This window comes from Nannobrachium achirus (assembly GCF_963921795.1).
Source record: "Nannobrachium achirus genome assembly, chromosome: 20".
Classification (NCBI taxonomy): domain Eukaryota; kingdom Metazoa; phylum Chordata; class Actinopteri; order Myctophiformes; family Myctophidae; genus Nannobrachium; species Nannobrachium achirus.
In genome coordinates this window covers 10,364,583-10,390,972 of record NC_137827.1, presented here as the reverse complement: position 1 = coordinate 10,390,972, position 26,390 = coordinate 10,364,583, and the positions used below count along the sequence as shown (strand labels likewise).

Here is a 26,390-nt window from a genome sequence, read left to right as displayed (position 1 = left end):
TCACTAAAATGATAGAAAGAAGTAAATGAAAATATTTTAAAGCTCATCTTTTCTTTTCTCTATTGACTATCTAAAATATGAACCCTTGTTGTAAAGAAGTTGTCCTTTAACCCAATTAGGCCTGAAATAATAGATTAAAACGATTTTCTGAACATTTCTATGATCAGTGGTGCTAAAACTTTTTAATGCTAAGAACCCCTAGAAATATATGTATTTGACTGCCAGACAATGCAGGAGAGACAGACGGAAGGACAGCTGCGAAAGAGACAGAGTGCAATGTATGGAACGAACGAACAAACGCACGCACGCACGCACGGGGTCGCACGCACTCACACATGCATGGATGCATGCTCACACACACGCACACACATCAGAGATGCTACCACTCCATCCAGTCTGACAGGTTTTAATCAGAGGGAACTGAACCTGACACCACAGCACACAGCAGTCCTCTGTCACTCAACAGGTGACTTCAACCCTTCTGTGGATGTAAAACACACTACATCTATAGTAAGTCTATAGTGCATCTATAGCAGTTTTTCTCCCTCAACAGTAAACAAACCAACATAAGGTTTAAGTGTATAGAGGGTATCTGCACATGTGTCAACTGTCAATTTAAGGACTTTTTTAATACCTCTAAAATGACAAATTAAACATTGGCCAAATTGTCAAATATTAGAGGCAGAAATTGTGAAAATAGCCGATCTAGATCTATGCACACAACGCTGCGAGCATGTAGATCTGCAATTTTCACAATAGAACCGTGTTGTACAAAATGTAATGCCTCAAGTCTTACTGCTCGTCAGGGTGGGGGGGGGGGGGGTCCCCAGTTAAAAAATGATTATTTTGGCAGCGTAGTTGGAGCTCGGCAGCTTTCATTTCAATTTCACTCAACGTCCAGTGTGTGTTGCAAGGTTTCACAACAAATGCGTGACCTTTTACATCACTTTGACAACAAGGCAGGCAGGTGCGCCGACTGCCGAGCAGCCGGAACAGTCTGCTGCTCCAGCTGGTTCACTCAGCCGCGCCCGGCCGGCCTCCAGGCCGCTGACGAGCTGCGCTGTCCAAGTTGGCAAGCCGTGCGTGCTGTACATAACAGTTTATGAGTTATATGACCTGGACCAATTCCAAAAGAGTGATCCCTCCTTTGTCCCTCCACAAGGGGCTCCCAGGGATCTCCCAGGGATCCTTGAAAGGATTCCAGACAGGTACTAAAATTGGAATGATAAGGAGAAGATTACGATTGACTCTACATGGTTCTCATCGTGGTTCTCTAATATTATCTGTATCATTCCAATTTTAGCCCAAATACAGCGCCCCGTTGCCAACAAAGGGCATTTTGGTATTGCATCTGAAACGGCTTGGAATTAGAGACAGACAGAACATGAAATCGAACCGGGATCTCAAGCGGCCACTCTACCTACTGAGCCATGGCCACAACAATCATTATTATGGATTTACAGTATAGGACAAACTTACACGGCTGCAAAGACGACACGGAAGTGGGTGATTTCCACTCCAAAATCATCCTCTGAATGATGGAACGTCACAGACGTGAACATTGTGAGAGTCAACAGTCTGGCTCGACAGACTGTTGACATCAGACCAACAGACATCAGCAACTATGCAGCTAAATGTGTCTTGAATTTGAGCCACTTTTAACATGTGGCCCGACTTTGGGCAGCGTGTCTGATTTTTGACAAACTACAATCAAATCCAAGTTATCTTTTAATATATTAGAATTGGTAATAATCGGCAAGGAAATTCAGGATTGGCATTGGAAAATCTAAAAGTCTGGGCCCCGTAGAGAGCAGATTTGACTGGAAATTGGTGGGTGGGGTTCATTTCCTGTTGGACATAACTGGTTTAGATAGACAAACTGTTTGTCCACACGTGTTAATAATAGCTCTTTAGATGCTGTGTTGTTTTTAGACAGTTCTAGGGTTGATGTTTACCTGGTGTCCTAGTTTCTTTGAAGCGCAGCATTCTTTCCTTTACACTCCACTTATGAGACCATTTACCGCGTCCTTTGTTGGAACTATAGGGCTCATTCCAGTCATTTAACCTGTCCTTTGTTGACTGGTAGGGTTCAAGCCACTTACTCTGGTCTTAGAAAGTCACTCTGGATAAGAGCGTTTGCTAAATGCCTCCTTGGAGCAGCTGAGCTGCAACACTGCGGCCAGGGGCGTCACTCACAAGGGGTAGGAAAGTAGGGTTGATACCCTCACAAAAACAAAAACATGCACGTAATCCTGGTCTCAATAATGCCTCCCCCTGGCCAGCCGGGGCGCCTGATGGAGGGGAAAGGAACTGGTTGGAATAACGTGTTCCTTCCACGCGCTACGTCCAAACCAGGGAAATACCCACTGTCAGGTGAAAAGAAGCAACTTGGACTCCTTGTGCGTAGAAGGAAGCATGAGGTCAGTCCGTTGTCTCCCCAGGCGCGGCAGAGGGAGAGCAGAGCCCAGGATTACATAGGCAATTAGCACTGGGTGAAAAAATGGGTTACAAAATTGTGGGATAAAAATTATAGAGTAAAAAAAAGGAAAGTGGGACTGAGTTACTGGGGCCCAAGGTGGAGGGGCCCTAAATACTTTATCTATTGAAAAATAGCAGATATACAAGCTCACAGCGCGGCACCGAGTGCCGCGCTGCGAGCTTGTAGATCTGCTATTTTTGAAAAGTTGTGAAAATGTGTGAAAATCTTTGAATGTATGTATTTTTTAAGCCAACATTTCTAACTAAAATTTTGCTTCTGGGGGTCCCTGGAACTAAATATTTTGAGATCGGGGTCCGTGGCCAAATACATATCATCTTGGGGGTCCTTGACATAGGTTTCTTGCACACATTCTCCTGATTTTTCAAAAATAGCAGATACACAAGCTCGCAGCGCGGCACTCGGTGCCGCGCTGTGAGCTTGTATATCTGCTATTTTTCAATAGTTAACATTCATGGGGGGCCCGCAGTGAATCCTTGTGCCCAGGGCCCAGAATTTGGTGTGACGCCCCTGACTGCGGCCAGTCCACTCTCAAGGGCTTTGCTAGGAATGTGACGATATGAACATTTTATCTCACGATTATTGTGACAAAAGAAATTGCGATTTTACGGGGGACTGCCCATAAGTCCTACATCCCATTAGTCCTACATCTCAGTAGTACTACTTTGGTTAGGGTTAGATTTTAGGGTTAGGTTTAGGCATAGTTTTACTGAGGTTATAGGGTTAGGAATTAGGATTAGGTTTAGGCATAGTATTTTTACAAGGTTAACATTCACCAGATTCGGACTAACGGGATGTAGGAACAATGAGATGTCAGACCAATGCCAAGGCACCGATTTACGATATTATCGCGATTATCAAAATATCCTCAACATCCATTATCCTGGGGCTGAACATGTTTTTTCTCCGGCTATTACAGCGACATTTATCGAAGCAGAGTATATTTTCTTCTTTATCTTCAAAAGTATTGCGATGCTATAGCCTGGAGTATCGACACAGTATTGGGAAATAAAATATTGTGATATTGATTCGGTCGCAGTTTACCATGAGACAGCTTGTCTCCATGTGTCTGTCTGTATGTCTGTCTGTCTCTGTGTGTGTGTACAGTACACACATTTTTACGGTCTATGGGTTTGCTGCTCTGACATCATGCTCTGATGTCACTGTGATGACACATCCAGCACATCTCTGAAGGTCACGCCTGACACTGTGGTTCCCTTGACACATCACTGTGACATCACGGGTGATATCAAATGTGACATCACCTATGTAAAAAAAAGTCCAGATACTGCAGATAGGGATCTCTTTCATGCCCATACATGGAGATCCCTGATGTCATCAATATTAAGCCCATATCTAACTTCATTATGGGAATGCCATATCTGTGTGGCTGGTTCAGACAGTGTATGTATGGGCATAAAATGGATGTACCATATATATGCCTCAAATCTGGCATAATATAGATCTCCATATACTGTATGGGTACCAGGGTTCTCCATTATGGGTAACTGGTCCGATATACGTAACATCACTGGCCAGATGGCCAAGAATTGGCGCGACCTCGTCTTTTAGGGCGAGGTCGCATGTTCCCCTGGCGTCTTACTAGTAGGGCTGTCACAATTATTACATAATCGTCTAATCGTGATTATTTGATATTATCGCAATTATTTCGTCATAATCGTCATAATCGTGAATGTTGAAAGAATTTCAGAAATAGTGGAAATAGCAGACCTACAAGCTCACAACGCGTCGCGACGCGGTGTGAGCTTGTAGATCGGCTATTTCCACTATCAATGTTATTTTTTAAGTAGTAAGTCGTCAAATATGTCAGTAATGTATTTCTGTGTGTTTAGGTTATGTATCATATCTACCATATGTAACTTCAAAGACTAAAAGCCAAACAGAAATGTAATTATCAACGACAAAAACACAATTAAATCGTTATTCGCCAATTATTTGAATGACAATTAATCGTCATGTAAAATGTCATATCGTGACAGCCCTACTTACTAGTATTGCCTGTCTCCAGTGACAGCCCTAGCACTGTAGGTACTGTATAAGCCATGCTCTGCTTTTATGACCAGCCTGTGAGTGTGTGTGTGTGAGAGACATGTGAGGACCTGCTGTTGACCTTGGTTGCCACATGTGTGGAACAACACCATGCTGAGGTGTGTGCGTGTGTGTGTGTGTGTGTGTGTGTGTGTGTGTGTGTGTGTGTGTGTGTGTGTGTGTGTGTGTGTGTGTGTGTGTGTGTGTACACACGTGCACGCTCTGCAAGGCAGTCCCTCTGCCTCACATGGTGGCTTTGATCTTATTATGTCATTATTCTTTAAAGCTCTGTGCGTGCGTGCGTGCGTGCGTGCGAGAGAGAGAGAGAGACAGTGTCAGAAATAGTGACATTCCACCAGCAGCTTGGTGTGGAGCGCATGTTAGCTATATACACATTACATAAGGCGGGGTGCGCACGCGCGCACACACACACACACACACACACACACACACACACACACACACACACACACACACACACACACACACACACACACACACACACACACACACACACACACACACACACACACACACACACACACACAGAAAGAGATGGCTGCAGTGCATTTCTCCTCCACAACAACAGACCATCATTCACACCTCTCTCTCTCAACGCTGAGCTGGCACTTTTGTCTCTCTAAATAACACAGCTTTAACCTCAACACACGAGAGAGAGAGAGAGAGAGAGAGAGAGAGAGAGAGAGAGAGAGAGAGAGAGAGAGAGAGAGAGAGAGAGAGAGAGCTCTACTTGGGAGACAGGGAGAAGGAATTCCCACATGGTTGGCAACATGTTGTACATTCCTCAAAGATGAGTCTGACAGTAGAGCTGAGCTACACCAGTACACCTACAGTAGAACCTCTGCTACTGTAACATACAGCACCACTAGAGCTTAGGGCTGGGCGATATGGTGATAAATATCGTTTAGACGACACAATGTCTCCACAAAATGCCTTTTCAGAGATATCATATATTGTTATACAATGAGGGAGCTTGATTATTCCTGTTGAATTGCTACAGAGTTAAAAAGTGAACGTTCAGAATGTATTTGCTGTGCTCCAACTCACTGTGCTTTTCAACGCCCATATTTGGTCATATTTACAAGGTCCATGGTTCAGAAAAGGATTGTTATTGTATCCATTGAATTCAATTCAATTCCAGGGAGCTTTATTGGCATGAGAAAACATATGTTTGCATTGCCAAAGCAAGCGTCAAAATATAAGAACAATCGTGTTAAAACGTGGTGGTGTCGCCCAGAGCCCATAGTTCACTTCAATGCACACACCTGATAACACAGGTTGGATAATGCAGTGTTTCTCAACCTTTTTTCTGCATGGGCACACTTTTCATGTCCCAAGAATCCATGGGCACACCAACATGATACGGGGGTGTAAATATCGTCACTGTCGGGAAGAAACCTTGCATCTCCAAGTTTCAAATTTGTATGTTTCTTCGCAAAGTAAAGCCCTGCTTCATCATACAAGGCTGTCGCACCAACAGCCTTGCACCGCGAGGTGTTGTGTGCTTGTAGATCGGCTGTTTTCAGTAGTTTAATTCATTTTGAAATTGATAAATACAATACTGGCTTTCAAGCAGTTTCAAGGGGCACACTTGACCCTTCTCAGGGGCACACCAAAGGTCCCCAGGCACAGTGGTTGAGAAACACTGGGATAATGAACTAAGAGCATTGCTCACACCTCAACCTTGGACAAGGTTTAGGAACTTAATAATAGTATGCTTTCGTACAGCAGTGCCAGCCACACAAACACAAACGACGTGACTCCACTTGCCCATTAGTTCAAAGAGTAGACTCTGTGATAACAAAGCAGAACCTTGTAAAAGTTCATTCCCAAACAGGCCCCAAATATAAGCTCTCTGTTTGTACACAGTGGGTTCATTCAGCACCGAGTTCACAGACAGACTGTCAGCTGTGTAAAGTAACTACAGTAAGTACATTCACTTTAATGGAGTATTTCCATGTCCTTTTTTTTTCTTTTTGAGCGGTGGTCACAACGCTCCTATACGTGGCCGTGTGGGTGTGTGTGTCTGTCTGTCTGTGTGTGTGTCTGTGTGTGTGTATGTAGCCTGGACTTCGGCGCGTAACTAGTGCCGCACCATTTACGCCACTCGCGCAATATATACATCAAAATGTGCGGCTCGGCCGGGAATGGTGTTCTATTACCTTTCGTTCCGATCCGCCTTACCATGCCGACGTAATCGGCAAAAAACTACGCTTAATTGTCCCCATTGACTTATAATGGGACAATGCAAGAAATCACTTTCAAGTATTTTTCTCTCGTAAACCATAGGAGCTACAGTTTCAAACCTCGGAGAGGAGATTCATAATGATTTTAAGAATGAATCGAAAAATAATTACATCACTCTGCCTCATGGTGGCGCTATAACGGCCCACTTTACGTTTTGCCCCGTAACTCTTGAACCGTAGATCGGAAAATTAAACTTATTTTTTCCCTGGATTCCTTGGGTCAAGACGCATCTCCCGATATAGGCCACGCCCATTTGCGCCAGGACAGATTTTCCGCCATCTTGAAATTTCTCCAAAACACACTTTTTGTTCCTTTTCCGACATATTTTCTTCAAATTGCACAAAAAACGGTACACATGATCTATGAACCCATGCAATGAACATACTCAAGGGATATTGCGATAGTCCATTTCGTTCGTTCGTAACGGGTTTCCAAAGTTAGCGGGAGGGGCCTGTTTTGCAAACAATAGCCATAAATCACAAACAAAACGTCGAGTCAACACTGAATTTCAACCACAGGTCGGGGGTGGCATACTCAACGAATCCCTAAAAGCATTTCCACTTGGCCACATGGTGGCGCTATAACGGACCACTTGCATCGCAACTCTGGAACCGTAGGTCGGAAAATTACAAATATTTTTTCCCTGGATTCCTTGGGTCAAGACGCATCTCCCCAAATAGGCCCCGCCCATTTGCACTGCAACCCCCGCTGCACCCACCCAGTATTGCTGTTGCGCAGCCTCCACGACCACCGCTCAGTTCACACGGGTGTGATTTTTTCTTTTTTACATAGTTTTACGCCATTACATTTATATGAAAACTTTGGTCACTAGTCACTTTGTAGAGTTGGAATATTACTACAAAGCATACATTAACCACTTCAGCCATATATCAATCTTGGTCATTTGAAAATAGCAGATCTACAAGCTCACATTGTGACACATCAATGCAACACGTTGTGGTATATCTGACCGAAAATAATGCTCACGTTATTCCTGTACAGTGTTGCCAGACGTACGATAATTATCGTATTTGTACGATAATTTGACCCTCTGTACGATGTACGATCAATAATTCCACAAATGCCCAAATGTACGATAATTTCGGCATATCATCAAAAAGAGCGTGAATTCACTATTTTCCCTGGCTGCTGATCTGGGATCTGGTTTGGCTTCTCAAAATAAACCAGGAAATCAGTCAATCTGACCCTAGATCTGTACTTGGAGGCATTAAAAACACTGGTTGCATCTTTCCAGACCAGTTTCAGGCTTTTATTTGTGTAAGCTCCAAGAAGTTGCCTGCCTCCACACAGCATATCTGATGCGTTTTTGTCACGCAGGAGTCTAAAACGAGGTCGTTTCTTACACTAAAGACGCATTTTTTGGTGAAATTACGTTTTTACGCGAGTGATTTCTCTTTTTTGGCCGTGTACGATAGTTTCATGTCAAATACGATAATTCTGAGCCTCCGGTACGATAATTCAACATTTCCCATCTGGTAACACTGTTCCTGTATAAAGTATGAAAGAGAAAAATGTTACCACTTTCCAAACACTACCCGCTGATGTTTTTAGTTCACACTACCACACACACACCACATGTTAGATACAAGATTCCGGTTTGAAAATACATTAGCTGTTTGTAATGGTAACTACTATGGGTCTAAAAAAAAACGTTTGAGCTTGTGGATCTGCTACTTTTGATGCGTTTGAGTGACACCGTGGTGTGATCATTTGATGTTAATTTACGAAAAAAAGGAAAGCACACAAAAAAATTAAAAATAATATATATATATATATATACACACACTGTATAGAGATAGGATGTGTCTACCTGACAACCTGCCATGTTTTTTTACCCTGAGCATTACAACCAAAAAAAGATTACAACATTGTTGTTAAAAACGGTGTGTGTGTGTGTGTGTGTGTGTGTGTGTGTGTGTGTGTGTGTGTGTGTGTGTGTGTGTGTGCGTGTGTGTGTGCGTGCGTGCGTGTCTCACCCTGCAGGATAAGCTACCAGTCCAGTTCGGGGGTCACAGGCCAGCGCTCGGTTCCCCGGAGCCGTGATGCCCAGAACCTTCTCCAAGGTCACCTGGGGGGAGGGGGAGGTCACAGAGGTCAATGACATCATACTTGTTGTCTCTTATGTTATCAGTTAGTGTGGAACATGTCTCGCCAAACAGACTGTTCAGCGCTTAAAGTGACAAAACGCTTCTTGATTCATTACCTCAACACGCGCGCGCACGCACGCACGCACGCACGCACCACACACACACACACACACACACACACACACACACAAATAAAATATTACAAATATTACAGGTGAGGTGCAACAAAGTTACATCCACAAAATCAAGGCATACTGTAGGTCCTCAGTCATAATACAACTAGGGCTGTCACGATTATGACATTTTACATGACGATGAAATGATATTTGACAACTTTATACTTTAAAAAAAGTGGATAGGCCTATAGCCGATCTACAAGCTCACAACACTTCACATAATTTGTGACACGTTGTGATTATGACGATTATGTAATAATTGTATGTATGTATAGTACATGGCGCCTGCCAATCATAGCAGAGACAGCACATCACTCTGCCAGTCCTCCTGCCTCGTTTCTGGGAATCCTAAGTTGTAGATAAGGTAAGGTAAGGTAAACCTTATTGTCCACAAGGGAAATTTTTCTTGGGCTTTCACCCCTGCTGCAGCCACACACAAAACATCAATGACAAAAGACATAATAGAAATACATACAAGAGGGACACGACAACAATACACAGTGCACAAAATGGCAGTTGATCTAATCTCACAATCAATGCTGTTTCAGAGCCTCGTTCAACATTTTAGTTGACGCTGGTACAAAGGACTTTTTAAACCTAACATACAGTAGTTCCATGTAGGTTCACTATACCTTCTGCCAGAGGGCAGGAGTACAAATTCTCCATGTAAAAGATGGGTAGCATCGCTAACTATTTTTTGAGCCTGTCTTAGTGTGGTCTGCTCATAAATGGACTGCAGAGAGGGGAGCTGTCTTTCTCCTATGATCTTCCCTGCAGTCTGAACCAATCTGAGCAATTTGGACCTCAGTTGCACTGAGAGATTACCAAACCAAACTGTGATGCCAAATCTGACCAGGCTTTCCAAAACCGCTAGCATTTCTTGGCATGTGTTCCACCCCTGGATGTTGGGGATATTATGACTATCGCGATAATATTGTAAATGGCGATTTCTTTGAAAATGTCATATCATCCCGTCCCTAGTTCCCAGTCCACTCCTGCACTGCTGCCCCGGTGTCAATTAAAGCGCTTTTCGTAGCTGCTCCCATGGGCCCCGAAAGTCCACCCATTGCTGTTCCGACAGCGGACGGACACACAGCCAGAAGGCCGTCGGGCCCACCGCCTCTCTTCCCGGTAGCTGCTCACGGGAGGGGCCGTCCGGCAGCTTCGGCTGTTGCTATACTCCGTAGGTGAGCAGCGCCTCCGTGTACGCAAGCTTGATGACCGTGATGAAGCACAAAGTCCACAGAGGTTGCAAATGCATCTCAGATCTGCAAGTGCTACCTAGGGATGTTACGATCCAATTTTATCCTTGCCAATACGATATCCGATAACAAAATCTGCTTATCAACCGGTACCGATACCAATACCAGACGGCAAAGAAAGAAGTATCTTGAAATCCACTGGCCGGAAGTCAAGGATTGACGTTAGTCAACTTGACACATGCTATGCTTTGACTGTTCAGACAGCTGCTAGATACTAGCTGCTTCTTCACACGTCGGTCAGACAGTCACAGGGACTATAGTATGGAAACCCAACACATGCAGGTGTTTTTTGAGCGGTGGTCACACTGTCTCCTTAGCGCGACCGTGTGTGTATGCGTCTATGTGTCTGTGTGTCTGTCTGTATGTAGCCTGTGCAATACCACTGGGTGACCAGTGGCAGTGGCGTTTTTTTCTTTTTAGACACATTTTCTAAAGCTATTCTTTACACACAAATGTTCTACAGCTACAAAAACACTTACATAGTCTGATTCACACTCAACTGATTTGCAACAGTGTCCCCTAGTGGAATCCATAAAAAAAGCACCTGGATTGATTAATCAGTCTTTGGCAGTGAATGTGTCAGTCAACGCTCATAAGTGAAACAGCCATACTTAAACAAAAAATCACACCCAATGTGAAGTGAGCGGTGGTCGTGCTTGCATAACATCTTCAGACTAGGATTTAAGTCTCGGATGTACAGGCTATGCTACACACACACATTTTGCTATGGCAAAACGCTGAGGAAAAAGGCTACAGACATACGACATATGACATCACTAGACAAACATTATGCTACGCTCACACATTTTACTATGGCAAAACGCTGAGGTAAAAGGCTTGACACACGCACAGCCACTTATAGGAGCGGTTTGCACCACTCTAAAAGCAAATAGCAATACTTAAGCACAACTATCAATAGAGTGCCAAACAAAAGTGTCCATAACAGTCAATGCTAGTCAGTGCTACAAGTATCTCACCACCATGTCAAACACAAGCAAAATCCTCAATACTACTAACACAACCTAACAGTACAGAACCAAACAAAAAAGTGTCCATTGTTCAGTGCAAGAAAAACTAAAACAAAAACAAAAACAAAAAACAAGAAAGGGTGACACAGCAAGACGCACATGAGCATCCTCCCTGGAAAGGTCCTTAGAGGTCAGAGTCAGTATTATATTATAACTATAATTCCAGTTAAATAAGAGTCAGTACAACTATAGTTCCAGTTAAAAAAAGCTACAGTTGTCCTAGGTTAGGAAGGTACTGTAGTCCTTGTCAAGCGACCGTTGTGTGTCTCATTGTATAGCTTGAGAGCAGCCGGTACAAAAGCCTTTCCCAGTCTCTCGCATCTCCGTCCTGGGTAGGCGAAACAGCTGTTTCCTCTCTTACTCCAGTAACTGAAGATCTCAAGGTGGAGGAGTTATTGCGACCGTAGGTCGCACTTACTACAGAAAGCTCCACCAGGTGTCCGTCTGTCCGTCCGTCACACACGTCACACGTCACACTTTTGCCCTGCTCATATCTCGGCCACCGTTGGCCCGATCCATGCCAAAATTTCCACACAAACTCCTTGCCTGCCAAACTACAACCTCCAAGGACCCCCGGAGTTCCAGGGACCCCCAGGTCCCTGGGGGACCCCCAGGTGTAAAAAAAATACCAAATGTGCAAAAATGACCAAATGACCACCCCCACGGGGCTGCTCACGGGGAATTCCCGGGGACCACCCACTCCTGGTACTCCAGAACGGATGCAAAAGTGGTGGCGCCCCCAGTGGAGGACCCCCTCCACTGCAGCTCACATAAAATGCCCTAACTCGGCCTAGGAGCGTCCGGGAGAGCCGGGGCCGGTACCTATTCGTCCGCCAAGGCAACGCGGAGACCCCACCCCTCATTTCTCACATGGCCCTCTTCTAGCGAGACCTACGGTCGCTTATCTCCCGATTAGGGAGTCTTACTGGTTCAATATGGAGTCCAGCTTCCTAGCCATTAGCACCCTGGCTACTTCCTCCACCTCCTGCAAAGAGGACAACAGACAAAAAAAAACAGACCCCGCTTTCCTCACCAGTCTGTTTAAGTTGAAGGTGTCAACCGCTCTGTTGTTGCCACCCCAGCAAGATATTCCAAAAAAAATAACACTTGCCATGACAGACTGGTAAAACATCTGTAGCATCCTATTGCACACGCCAAACGATCTCAGTCTTCTCAGGAAGAACAGCCTGCTCTTCCCCTTACTGTGAGTCACATCTGCGTTGTCCAACCAGTCCAGTGAACTGTTCAGGTGCACTCCTAAAATGTTTTAGTTGTCGACAAACTCCACCACCTCTCCATTTAAACTCCACCTCTCCATTTAAACTCCACCTCTCCATTTAAACTCCACACAGAAAGGCCCTTTTGAGGGCCTTCTTCAGCCTTTGATCCCAAGGGACTTTAGGAGATGCTGGGTGGATGCTCCAGTGTAAACTCTGCACCCGACTTCCACTGGGCAGGTGAAGGTGCTCCGCCCTGCTTGTGAGGACTCACTTGCCAGCTCTGAATAGTTGTCCTTCTTTCTCTCAAAGGCAGTCTCCATTCCTTCTTCCATGGCGCCGTCAGCTCTGCCATGATGACCGTCTTAGCACACACGCTGCCCTTTAAAAAATAATACTTTCAGGCTAAACTGCCAAAGTCTCCATATATTGCCATGTAATCCATAGTGCACGGATCATGCACGCCCATGCACAGATCACGCACCACATGTGTTCACAGCATTCAAACAAAAACACCTGCTTGGAAATCCGTTCTGGCATTCATGAGATAGCAGCCATTATGTGTTCTTCAAATGTAAACAAACACGGCTGCCATGTTTGAAAGATGGGGTGGTGGGGGTCAAACATGCAATTTTGCCTAATAGATAGAAGTTTAAAAAAAAATCAAAAAAGAAAATTTCAAAAAAACGCCCGGGAAACAAGAGCGTGGCGGCATCAAACAACGGGAATAGCTCGGGAAACTTGCGATAGAGCAGCCAATGAGTTAGTAGAGATGGACTAAAACACGATATCCGACCGTATGGAGAGGTTGTGGTGATCTCTTGTGGGAACTTCAACTGGTGGTCCAGGTCAGCTCTCATGTTCCACTTGCCTCCAGCTGACAGGCGGTACCGTGGGCTCTTGCTGCTGCTCTGATGCTTCTCCCTGTGCTTGGCAAACTGGATCGATGCTGTTCCCGGACAGGCCCCGTTTGCTTCCGTTCTGCCTGCCTCTAGAATTTCAGCTAGTTTCTGGTAGAACGCGGTCATGGCCTTCTGGGAGTCGCGGTGCTTGCAGGTCACCTCTGTCAGTGGCCCTGATAAGGAAGCTCAGCCTCGCTTGGGGCATCCTTCACATGGGTGTGCTGACGTAATGACCCCGTTGAACACGGCCTCCCAAATGGTTCATCTCCCTTGTTGCTGTTGGCCCACAGCCTTTATAGCTCTCATGGTCCATCTTCACCGCCTCTGAAAACACCAGGTCTTTCTTTTCCTGCCTTAAGGCCTTGGACCACATCATGGTTGCTGTTCGTAGGCGGCCCCAAATTACATTGTGTGAAGATTGGGGGACCGCTGGCCTAGCGGTCCAGGCACCTGGGCTCTAACGTAACCTGACCGGGTTTGAGTCCTGTGCCCGACGATCTTTACTGTCTCTCCCGATCTTTCTCTCCCTGTTTCCTGTCCATCTAATCGATCAATTCCCGACAGAAAAGACCCCAATCTTAAAAAAAAGAGTTCAGAATCAGATCGTGGTCCCATAGATATAAAGGCATTAATTGGGGGTCCCGTGGCCTAATGTGTATGAAACTGGGGTTCCTTGATATCAAAAGAGGTTAAGGACACCGCCCACTGACCAAAAACATCAGTCACATCACACCGTCACTTTCTTACTCCTCCGATAAATTAACACTCCTGCAAAGCCAAGCCCAGCTGACCCGCTGATGACAGAAATAATGATAGCTACTATCGCTCCAACACCAAGGTCAGGCGTGTCAGGTTGCGGATCCGAGCGCGCTGTGGTTGCTGGCGGTCTGTGAGTTGAGGTGGGGGCAGTTGTTGCGATTGGAGATGACGTAGCGAGCTGTGTCGTCGTTGAAGAGGACGTAACGAGCGCTGTCGTCGTCGGAGATGACGTAGCGAGCGATGTCGTTGTCGGAGATGACGTCATTATCGGCGTCGTCATTGGTGTTGTTGGTGTCTGTGACGTCATTGCCGATGTTGTTGGTGTCTGCGTCGTCATTACCGATGTTGTTGGTGTCTGTGACGTCATTGATGTTGTTGGTGTCTGTGACGTCATTGATGTTGTTGGTGTCTGTGACGTCATTGATGTTGTTGGTGTCTGTGACGTCATTGATGTTGTTGGTGTCTGTGACGTCATTGCCGATGTTGTTGGTGTCTGCGTCGTCATTGATGTTGTTGGTGTCTGTGACGTCATTGCCGATGTTGTTGGTGTCTGCGTCGTCATTGATGTTGTTGGTGGGGTCGTCGCTGATGTTGTTGGTGGGGTCGTCGTCATTGGTGGAGGGGCTGGCGTGGTAGGTGGAGCGACAGTGATGTCCCACTTTGTGTTCGAGAAAATGGTTCCGTGTTGGTCCTTCAGCGAGCACAAATATGTTCCCTGTTTCTCCATACTGATATGTTCCATTATAAGGGATGAGTTACTGCTGACCTGCAACGTTTTAAAGTCGTCAGTGTTGGACAATTTGGCCCAGGAGAAATTATACTGTAGCAGCGTGTCGGTCCATATCAAGTCGTGCCACGGAATATGGCATCGCAATTCAAAGCTTCCGCCATACTCAGTGAGCCAGGAATAGTGTCCACAGTCTAACTCACTAGCAGGGGGGCAATTGTGTGGTTCTATAGTACAAGTGTCTTCGAATTCCTCACATGTCACCAATTCTTGCCTGAGGAATCCACACGTGTTAACACAGACAGATTCATTTTTGCGCGACATCAGGGTATCGTAACTCCAGTCCATTACATTTTCAAACTCTGTAATTAATCCATCGTCAGTGTGCTGTGAATGAGTGAAATTAGCCCATTTTGTCTCGAAGTCAGAGGCGATACTGGTCATGGTTCTTGGAGTAATTCTGGCGTTTATAAAGTCTTTCCTGAAATCTTGCAATGTAGTAATGAATTTATCTGATATTTTACGTTGCGGAAGACAATGCAAATTCTCATCTTTGCATTTTTTCTTGAGAGTTCTAATGAATGCTTTAATTGGGCTTTTAAACCACTTGTCCTCACAATAAAGGCAGCCTCTGATTACCTGGAGGCAGCAGAGGAGCGCCATCACGCCAACAAAGACCCGAAAAATCAATCTCATCTCTCACTATGCTCTGTTTGGAACTGAATCACAACGAGTATTTATCTTAACTGGGGATGTCACAGTGATGACATCATTACATAGGTTCCCAAAATGGGGTCCAGAGACCCCCAGGGGTCTTTGGGTATGTTTCAGGAGGTCCCCACAGCAGAAATGTGTTAATATAGCATCACAATCATTTTAACAACTATATCCATCTTTTAAACTTTGGCTATTCAAAAATAACAGATAATACAACCCTCACAGCGAAGCTTGTACATCCATTCTTGAGCGGTGCAAACCGCTCCTACGTTTCACTCTCTCTGTTTTAGTATGGAAATACAAATAAAGTAACTGACGTCAATACAATTATTACCATTAAGATGCCTAAAGGCGAAAAGCGAACTCGCCCGAGGTAGAACAGAGAGCGAGGTCGTGCAGGACGGAATTTGTGCAGGACGGAATTCATTATTAATATATATCGGTCCAGTGACCCATATATGGAGATCCCTGACACCTAGTGTTGCCCGATCACGTGATCGGGATCGGCCGCCGATATGGCCATTTTTATAAGATCGGAGATCGAGGATTTCTTTTAAATCTGGGAGTAGTGAAAGTTACAGGTAAGGTGAATGCGAAACGTAAGCTTACCATAATCACAGTAATCCTTAATCATTTTCAATCATATTCAAGGGCTTTTGGAGAAATGAGACAGACACAGAGCCCTGCAGAGGGGAGGTGATTGTGTCAGACTCTGTGTCCAGCTGGCAGCTGATGCCAATAAGTAGTAACGGCCCCTTGTTAATGGATCAAAGGAAGGCAATTATGTCTCTCTGCACTGTCAACTAGCTGCTACAGATGCATACTTTTCAAGCAGATTTTGTTTCAACTTTAAAAATGGCCAATGTTTTACCAGTTTTTATATAGTTTGTTGATTATTTTTGATGCTGTAAAGGTCTATTTTATTTGATTTTTTTAGGTATTAAACAGGATTTAAAAGTCCTTAAATCGTGACTTCACTGCCAAATTTCAAAGGCCACACCAAAGGTCCGCTGCACAATGCTTGAGAAACACTGCACTAGTAGGCCTATATCTGAATTGTCGCTGGAGTAGCAGGAACGCCGCCGTCGCCGCGGCGTGGTGGCCCTCGGCTTGGTACCCTAGACATAATTCGGCCCTTGGCGAAAACTAATTGGGGAACCCTGGCATACAACAACGTTTGTGACGTGTGGCTGGAGACAGTTATAGGCCTATATGTGATTATGAAGAAGTTTACTGAGGTTTTAGACATATTTTAGTTTGTTCAACACAGGATATTTAAATGTAATATTTTGTTTTGTTTCGTTTTGTAAAAAAAAGTAATAGAATTATGTTCTTATTGCACTATTCTGCTCTTAATTTGATTTAGTTTGCATGGTTATTTTGTGGTACACTACTCATAAGCTTTGTTTTTAATTTGTTGATTCAGTGCTGCACTAAGTGATAGAATTAATAGATTTTTTTTTCTTAATGCCTTGCCAAAAGATCGGATCGGGAAAGATCGGGATCGAATCGGAAGCAATCATATTTGATCGGTATCGGATCGGGAGCAAAAGAAACGTGATCGGGGCATCCCTACTGACACCCATCTATCTATAAATGCGACAAATCTCTGTCTGTTTGTTTGTTTGTAATCCGCGTATCTCGAGAACCGACTCGCGGTTTTCCGAAACCGGCGCGAAACGTTCGGAATCTCCTTATGCGGAGCTGATTGTTGACATCAGGCTGTTCCGGAGGAAGCGCTGACTCATTGTGACATCACTTCATAAAAGGCTCTGACATCACGTACGCCACATGAGTCAACGAAAAATCTCTGTGAATGTGTATGTATGTATGTAATCCGAGTATCTCTAAACCATTCTTCCCACGTTCTCCATATATGGGCATAAAATGAATGCCCGTATGCGGAACTGATGTCTGACATCAGAGTTTTCCGCAACCAGTACTGTGTGTGCAGAGATCTCCATATATGGGCATAAGGGGTATGGGCATAAAATGAATCCCCGAATGCGGAGCTGATGTCTGACATCAGAGTTTTCCGCAACCGGTACTGTGTGTGCAGAGATCTCCATATATGGGCATAAGGGGACAATGGCAAACAGATGGTCAAAACGGGTCCTATGACAACAGGTATATTGGGGTTTGCATTAAAGGGTGGGGACAAAGGCTAACAGAAGGCAAACAGATGGTCCAAACGGGTCCTATGACAACAGGTATATTGGGGTTTGCATTAAAGGGTGGGGACAAAGGCTAACAGATGGTCAAAACGGGTCCTATGACAACAGGTATATTGGGGTTTGCATTAAAGGGTGGGGCAGGCATAAAATGGACGCAAATAGACAGATATCTCCATATATGGGCATATGGGCATAAAATGGACCCAGAACTATATCTGCAGTGATCTCCATATATGGACATAAAATGGACGCCGACAGACAGACAGATACAGATATCTCCATATATGGGGAACTGATGTCTGACATCAGAGTTTTCCGCAACCAGTACTGTGTGCAGAGATCTCCATATATGGGCATAAGGGGTATGGGCATAAAATGAATCCCCGAATGCGGAGCTGATGTCTGACATCAGAGTTTTCCGCAACCGGTACTGTGTGTGCAGAGATCTCCATATATGGGCATAAGGGGACAATGGCAAACAGATGGTCAAAACGGGTCCTATGACAACAGGTATATTGGGGTTTGCATTAAAGGGTGGGGACAAAGGCTAACAGAAGGCAAACAGATGGTCCAAACGGGTCCTATGACAACAGGTATATTGGGGTTTGCATTAAAGGGTGGGGACAAAGGCTAACAGATGGTCAAAACGGGTCCTATGACAACAGGTATATTGGGGTTTGCATTAAAGGGTGGGGCAGGCATAAAATGGACGCAAATAGACAGATATCTCCATATATGGGCATATGGGCATAAAATGGACCCAGAACTATATCTGCAGTGATCTCCATATATGGACATAAAATGGACGCCGACAGACAGACAGATACAGATATCTCCATATATGGGGAACTGATGTCTGACATCAGAGTTTTCCGCAACCAGTACTGTGTGCAGAGATCTCCATATATGGGCATAAGGGGTATGGGCATAAAATGAATCCCCGAATGCGGAGCTGATGTCTGACATCAGAGTTTTCCGCAACCGGTACTGTGTGTGCAGAGATCTCCATATATGGGCATAAGGGGACAATGGCAAACAGATGGTCAAAACGGGTCCTATGACAACAGGTATATTGGGGTTTGCATTAAAGGGTGGGGACAAAGGCTAACAGAAGGCAAACAGATGGTCCAAACGGGTCCTATGACAACAGGTATATTGGGGTTTGCATTAAAGGGTGGGGACAAAGGCTAACAGATGGTCAAAACGGGTCCTATGACAACAGGTATATTGGGGTTTGCATTAAAGGGTGGGGCAGGCATAAAATGGACGCAAATAGACAGATATCTCCATATATGGGCATATGGGCATAAAATGGACCCAGAACTATATCTGCAGTGATCTCCATATATGGACATAAAATGGACGCCGGCAGACAGACAGATACAGATATCTCCATATATGGGCATAAATGGACACAGGAAAACAGATGGTCAAAACGGGTCCTATGACAACAGGTATAATGGGGTTTGCATTAAAGGGCGGGGCATTCATTCTCTATTTACATCGTTCCCGAGTTGGCCAGGTCGCCGACTAGACGCTGGGCCGCCCGAAGGGCGGCCCAGCTTCTAGTACAGTATAATGGAGATCCATGTATATGGATATATGGGCATATTGGTTGGATCGGCGGTTCTACAAATAAATACTGTTTCATACAACGTTACATTGTGCAAGTACAGTAACTGCAGGGGAAGCAGCTAAGAACATAGGAAAGAATCAGAGCTATCCGTGTGAAAAATTGGGAGTCTGTAGAACCAACCGTGTGCTGTGAGACCCCAGACATGCTTACACCGTTACTTGTTATGTGAAAGTCCTATGACGTCTGACATCATATATACTGTACAATCCCTTTTATATGGAGAGCCCTGTCTGTAGAACCAATCGTGTGCTGTGAGACCCCAGTCCGTGCATGTCAGTATTTGTCTCTCAGTCCTTGTTTGTCCCCTTTTATGGGCATATTGGTTGGATCGGCGGTTCTACTGACATTTTTTGTTTTGGGCACATACAAGGGACAAGGATGGAATGTGATGTCACAATATGATGTCACAGATATCCAGGGTTTGATCTTTGATGAGGTGATGTCACAACAGTGTGATGTCAAGGCTTTACGACTCTACGGACAAGATGTACCGGTTTTCATAGTTAACTGCAACCTACAGTCGCAATTATCATTTTTTAATCTCAGAAATGGTTGGATTTTTCAACACAAATCTTCTATTCTGGTGGTCCCTGGCACAAAACATTTTCAGACGGGGGTCCACAGCCAAATGCATGTTCATTTGGGGGTCCTTGACATGAAAACCTTTGAGAACCCTTTAAATTGTCTGTTTTTGAGTACACAATTCGCATTAGTTCGACGCTGGTGAATGCTAACCTGATGAAATGCTAACCTGCCGACGCTGGTGAATGTTAACCTGGTGAATGCTACTATGCCTAAACTTAACCCAAACCTCAGTAAAACTATGCCTAAACCTAACCCAAACCTCAGTAAAACTATGCCTAAACCTAACCCTAACACCTAACCCTAACCCTTAGACGAGCTAATGAAACGTTGAAATACATGAGATTTTACCCTCGAGTGAGCGGTTTCCACGTGGAAAGAAAGGCCCAGGTTCAAATCCTGGCTCAAGAAGAGCTTGTTTTGTTATGGCTTTTCTTAAAGTTCAGCTGGTGTTGATGGTACCGTCAGTGTTTACAGAGGAGGCACTGATCTGTACAATCTTTGTTGATGTTGTCGCTGTCGGGCAGAAAACTCGTATGTCGGCCCGAACCTTTAGGGTAGCGGTCCGGGCACCCAGGCTCCAATGTAGCCCGACAGTGCATCTCGGGTTCGAGTCCCGTTCCCGACGATCTTTTGCTTCATGTCTCTCGCCATCTCTCTTTGCTTCTTTCCTGTCTGTCTCTGCAGTGATCTATAATAAAGGCCAAAACGCCCCCAAAAGGTATCTTGTAGGAACCTTGCACACTACAGCAGGGGTTTTCAAAGTGGGTGACGGGGCACCCTGGGGTGCCTTGACGGCAGTCCAGGGGTGCCGCGAGATAATTTGATAATATTTGGAATTTATTTGGACACTTATTTAGTATCATTTTAAACTTGAAGTGCAAAGTTATTTTCAGTCAGTTCTAACCAAATTGGCTATTATCTCAACGTTTTTCTCGCAACATAATCGCTAAAATATGGTAGAAATATAAGGCGTTGGGAGTGAAAATTATAATGTAGGGGTGCCTCGGATGAAAATAATATTTATAGGGGTGCCCTGAGCCAAAAATGTTTGGGAACCCCAGCACTACAGTATCTCCAATTCTCCATATATATACTCTTCTTTGTATATTCTTAAATTGGCCCTAGTTCATCATACAAGAGTGACAATGTTACAATTTACAAACTCACAACGCATCAGCATGTGACACGGTGTAAGCTTTTAGATTATGTTTTCCCTAATAACAAAAGGAACCGTTTTGGTTTTGGACATACAAGGTTTCCACCGACATTGAGGACATGATGTCTAAAAACTCACCGTACCAGTTGACCTTAAAAGCACTGTAGGTTGTTGTTTATGCTTATGGCTGACGGGTAGACTAGAGCTGCATTTCGATTGGTCAATTGGGTTTATTAGAAACGCCTCGCTTCGCATTGAAGTTAACACACTCTAGCTAATTCAATCAACACACACGCACGCACACACATCTGAATGGTCACGTTAATTTGCTTCGGTAATATTTTCTCCGTCTTGACTAGATTGATATGAACAAAGTTTTGCCTCTGTCGGGCATAAACCATGTACTGTATGTCCAAAAAAAGTTACTTTATGGAAATAAGAACCAATGGTGTTCCAATGGAACCACGTTATTATTAGTCTCAAGCTCTTCTTTCTCCTTTCACTTTTTTTCCCCCAAAAATGTTATTAAAACACTTTTTTTGCATTTGAAGACAGTGTGCTAGGGTTTTATTATCTTTTTCGGTTTGTCAGACCTATGTTTGGTCTTTTCCTCGATGCACCTGTCACCTTTGTAGGTGTGCAAGAGACTTTCTTTTCAAAAATAGTACAACAAAAAAAGTTGAAACATGGAGATACAAGCTTTCTGCCCGACAGCAACGATATATTAAGCGTGTCTGAAGCACAGTTAGTTACAGATTAAAACACTGTCATAAACAAATCATAAACTCATTCAGGCTACTGTGTCTGCTCCCGAGTGTGCGTGCAGCCGTGCACGCTGACCCACAACCACCCATACACACACGTGCACACAAGTCCTTGACTTTGAACAGGGTCCTCCTAACAAGGGAGGCCATCTCCTTTAACGACCATAACGAGCATAACGAGCTGTCACAGCCAATCAGAATCTCTGCCTTTGACCTCGTAAACCCTCGTTATACTTGGTCGCCCGGGGTCTCCCAGGGCAACGAGGATATCTTCAGGGGGAAAAGAATTGCTGATCTACGAGCTCACATTGCTATCACAAGTTGATGTGTTGTATGCTTGCAGCTCTACTAATATTTGTCCGAAGATGTTTTCAGTTCAGACGAGTGAGAACAGGGCGCCTAGCATAGAGCCCTGAGGAACTCCGGTCAGTCACTATGGGGTGTGTGTGTGTGTGTGTGTGTGTGTGTGTGTGTGTGTGTGTGTGTGTGTGTGTGTGTGTGTGTGTGTGTGTGTGTGTGTGTGTGTGTGCGTGCCTGTCACGATTATTACATAATCGCCTAATCACAATTACTTGGGATAATCACAATAATTTGGGAATAATCATCATTGTTTGTCATGTTGAGAGGTTAATACATTTTGAAACATCACTTTTAAGTCGCACCGTGTTGTGTGAGCTTGTAGATCTGCCATTTCCACTATTTTGCAAGTGTTAACATATTAAATATGGCGTATATTGGCCATAAGACATTATTGATTGCCGCCGGTCATTGTCAGTCATTTCTTTGTACGTATGTGCCCCTGTGCAACTCTTGTTTATAAAGCCACAGAATGAAATGTGTGTGTGTGTGTGTGTGTGTGTGTTAGGGCTGTGAAAATGTGCCAAAAATAGCATTTGAATATTCGCCCGAAAATCCCCCGTATATTCGAATAAATTCGAATATTCGAAAAATAACGAATAATTCGAAGCATTCGCAATTCGAAGCTGTTTATTCTAGACAGTCGCTTCTATCGCTTTTTTTTTTACTGTGTGCAGGTCCGCGTTGGTCAGGGACGTGCAAAGAATGTTAAGAGAGGCAGGGGCTGACATTTCTAAAAGGGCCTTTTGGTGGACAATTCTCTGTTAAAAGGGCAGGGGCTCAAGCCCCGTTTGATGTATGTGTGCACGTGCCTGCGTTAGAGCAGAATCGGATCGTCTTGCAAAGCGTGCCTCACTCACAGCAGCTGTGATTGAGTTGAGTTGGAACAGCCACGACATGAAATGAGCAATTATAATCAATCACACCAATGGATTATGTTTTGGTTTGAACAAGAGCAGTGTGAGTGACGGAGGAAGTTTTACCGTTACCGCGTGGCTGCGTGCGGGGAGATTGACTCGGTGAGAGAAGAAATCCATGCTTTTTTATAGTGTTTTCGGTGGGGAAGTCTCTTGTATGCCTTCCCGTCATTACTAAATGAGTCGCCCGTTTCAGCTCGACTCGTTAATCATTCTGAATCAACGTGAGCCAGTTTAAAAGCACTGTGTGTGCGCGCTGCACTGTGCACTGTCTGCGAGGCGGACGAGTGCATCTCTCCACTCCGACATGTGACGGCCAGTGACAGTGTGAGGGGAAAGTGAAGCAGCTGGAGGTTTATTCTTCGCTGTATGACGGTGTCGCTAAATAGGCACCCTCAATGTACAAGCTCACAACGTAATGAACGTATTGGATCAGCGACGTATTGTGGACTTGTAGATCAACCCACTTTTGCAGCAGCGAATGGAGACTTCTGCCTTGCGAGACCAGCCACCTTTTAACGTTCCATGCGCCCAGAATCTCGCGAGAAGTGCGGTAGATTTGTTTTAATTAAATATAAATTAATTCGAAGCTCCATTTTTTACGTTCGAATATTCTTTTATTGTTAACATTCGAACGAATCTTCGAATATAGAATATTCTTTCACACCCCTAGTGTGTGTGTGTGTGTGTGTGTGTGTGTGTGTGTGTGTGTGTGTGTGTGTGTGTGTGTGTGTGTGTGTGTGTGTTGATCTCGGGTTTAAGATCTAGGATGGAGACAGTGAGTCAGTCAGTCATCACACACCTCCTCTCACATGACTCTCTCTCTCTCTCTCTCTCCAACGCCTCCCCCTACACACTCACACACGCTTCTCTCAGTGTTGCCATGTCTGCTTATTATACGCAACTTTGGGCTTGTTTTTTCTGTAAAGCTTCCTGTAATTATTGTTAGTTGCGGGTTGTTTTGTTTTTTGTTACTTTACATCTGGAGTTGTGTAAAGTAACTAAGGACATTTACTTAAGTACAATTTTGAGGTATTTGTACTTTACTTGAGTATTTCCAATTTCCAATACTTTATAGTCTCATAAAACATACTGTAGTGTACATGAACCACTTTAGCACTATTTTGATGCTAATACCTTCGTAACTTTTATTCAAGTACATTTTGAATTCCAGACTTTTACTTGTAACAGAGTACAGTACATTGCAGTATTGACTTTTACTGCCGCAGTACCACATTTGTATTTATAAAACCCTTTTTTGAAAATAGCGTAACCAAGCTCACAACATGGCGTTATGTGACCCGTCGTGGGCTTGCAGATCGGTTATCTTCAAAAAGCCGATGCATACAGGTTTAAAGGGCTCATGTGTGCTACTCGCTTCTTTTGGGCTCGTTTTCATAAACCTGGTTGCTTGATTCTCTCACGAAACCTGGCAACACCTGTTCTCTCTTCCCCTCACAAGACACAGACATGGAAAATAAGAGTAGCGTAAGACAGACATGGACTGTGACAGTGAAGAAATGCATTTGAATATACAGATGTTACATGTTCATTCATATTCATAATATCTCACAGAACTCAATCTTAAGGATGTGTGTGACACTGAACACACACACACACACACACAAACACACACATCCCCAAAAGACAGGCACCTGACACATAATGTTTACAATTGTTTAAAACGTATTCTTTATTTATTCATTTGAGGTAGGACTCATGCACAGAGCGGCCAACAAAGGCTTGTTGTAAATGTTATTGTATTTTCAGTAATCCTTTGTTTAGCTGCCATTTCTATTGTTATTTTATTGCAATTTTTGGCCATTTATGATGTCGCCGCAATGTCGAGGAGCCCAAAACCCAAAACGTGTCAAATGTAACACTAATCCCATGAATTTCACCCTCTTTATGCCTGTGAGACGTAACAATAAAAGCGTGTTGATTCTAGAGATGGCAGCCTGCAGCCACAGTAACATTGTATTCCCTGTAAACAGCATGGTTCTATAAAACCACAGATACCGGAAAATCCTTCAGGGCACGCACGCACGGACGCACGCACGCACACCCACCCACCCACCCACACAACCTCCCACCCCCCACACAAACGATCTTTGCTTTTGTTGAGACAAAGAAAGCTATGACTTCATATCGTCGCTGTCGGGTGAAAACCTTGTATGTCCGAAACCTTCCTTTTGTGTTATTATTTTAAAAACGATTTAAAATAGTGAAAATAGCCGATCTACAAGCAAACAACGCCTCGCACCCGCGAGGCGTTGTGTGCTTGTAGATCGGCAATTTTCACTACTTTTGCGTGACACTTTTGTACGAAGTAATAATGATGTAGAAATAAAAAATACAAATTTGTAACTTGGAGATACGAGGTTTTTGGCCAAAACTTGGAGCAGACAGACAGTAGGATCCCCTGGCACATGTTCAGATACGCTACAATCACACTGTAATGTTGGTTTGTTTACTGTCGAGTGAAAACAAAATAGGCCTATCTATATCTTGCACATCTGCTGAACCTCAGCATAATCTAGGGACCAAACCCCCAGTTTGGGAACCACTGGTGTAGGAGAGACAAGACAAGTATAGACCAGCTGAGAGGGAGACAGCGTAGGAGAAATAGAAAGTAGTTTGTCCATGTTGTCATATCGCCATGGTAACATGTCCAAAACTGCTTACTTCTCGGGATTCAAACTCGAAAGCAACGAAAGTACTGTAGCAGATATTCAAGCTCAAAACACAGCGGCGCGCTACTTCTGATGCTTTTGTGTGACGCTGAACTATGATAGTTTTCCTCTGCAGGTCAGCCTGTCAGTGGTTCTGATGTGGACTCATGTAATGGGTCTGATTGGACCTGAGGGACAGAACGAGCACCGGCACTCACAACCTACATCATTCAAGCTGACATGACGAGTCGCTCTCATTTACCACACGCACAGGCACACACACACACAGACACGCACAGACACACACACACACACGCACAGAGACAAAGGGTCCAGTTCTCAAGGAGCTACACGTCGTTAAAAGTAAAGTACAGGAATTCCAAACTAAACACAGAGGGACAGACAGTCTACTTCTATAG

At 44.4% G+C, this 26,390-nt stretch overlaps 1 protein-coding gene across 1 annotated transcript in view; it reads right to left on the bottom strand.

Moving 5' to 3' along the window:
• Positions 1-26,390, bottom strand: part of LOC308305924 (mitogen-activated protein kinase-binding protein 1-like) — a gene marked incomplete at its 3' end in the record, with an annotated part of 134,672 nt that overhangs the window by 96,208 nt on the left and 12,074 nt on the right. Inside the window, exon 2 of the mRNA XM_080750821.1 lies at positions 8,812-8,903. Within this exon, the coding sequence (XP_080606947.1) occupies positions 8,812-8,903 (92 nt within the window). The remainder of the gene's footprint in view (positions 1-8,811; positions 8,904-26,390) is intronic.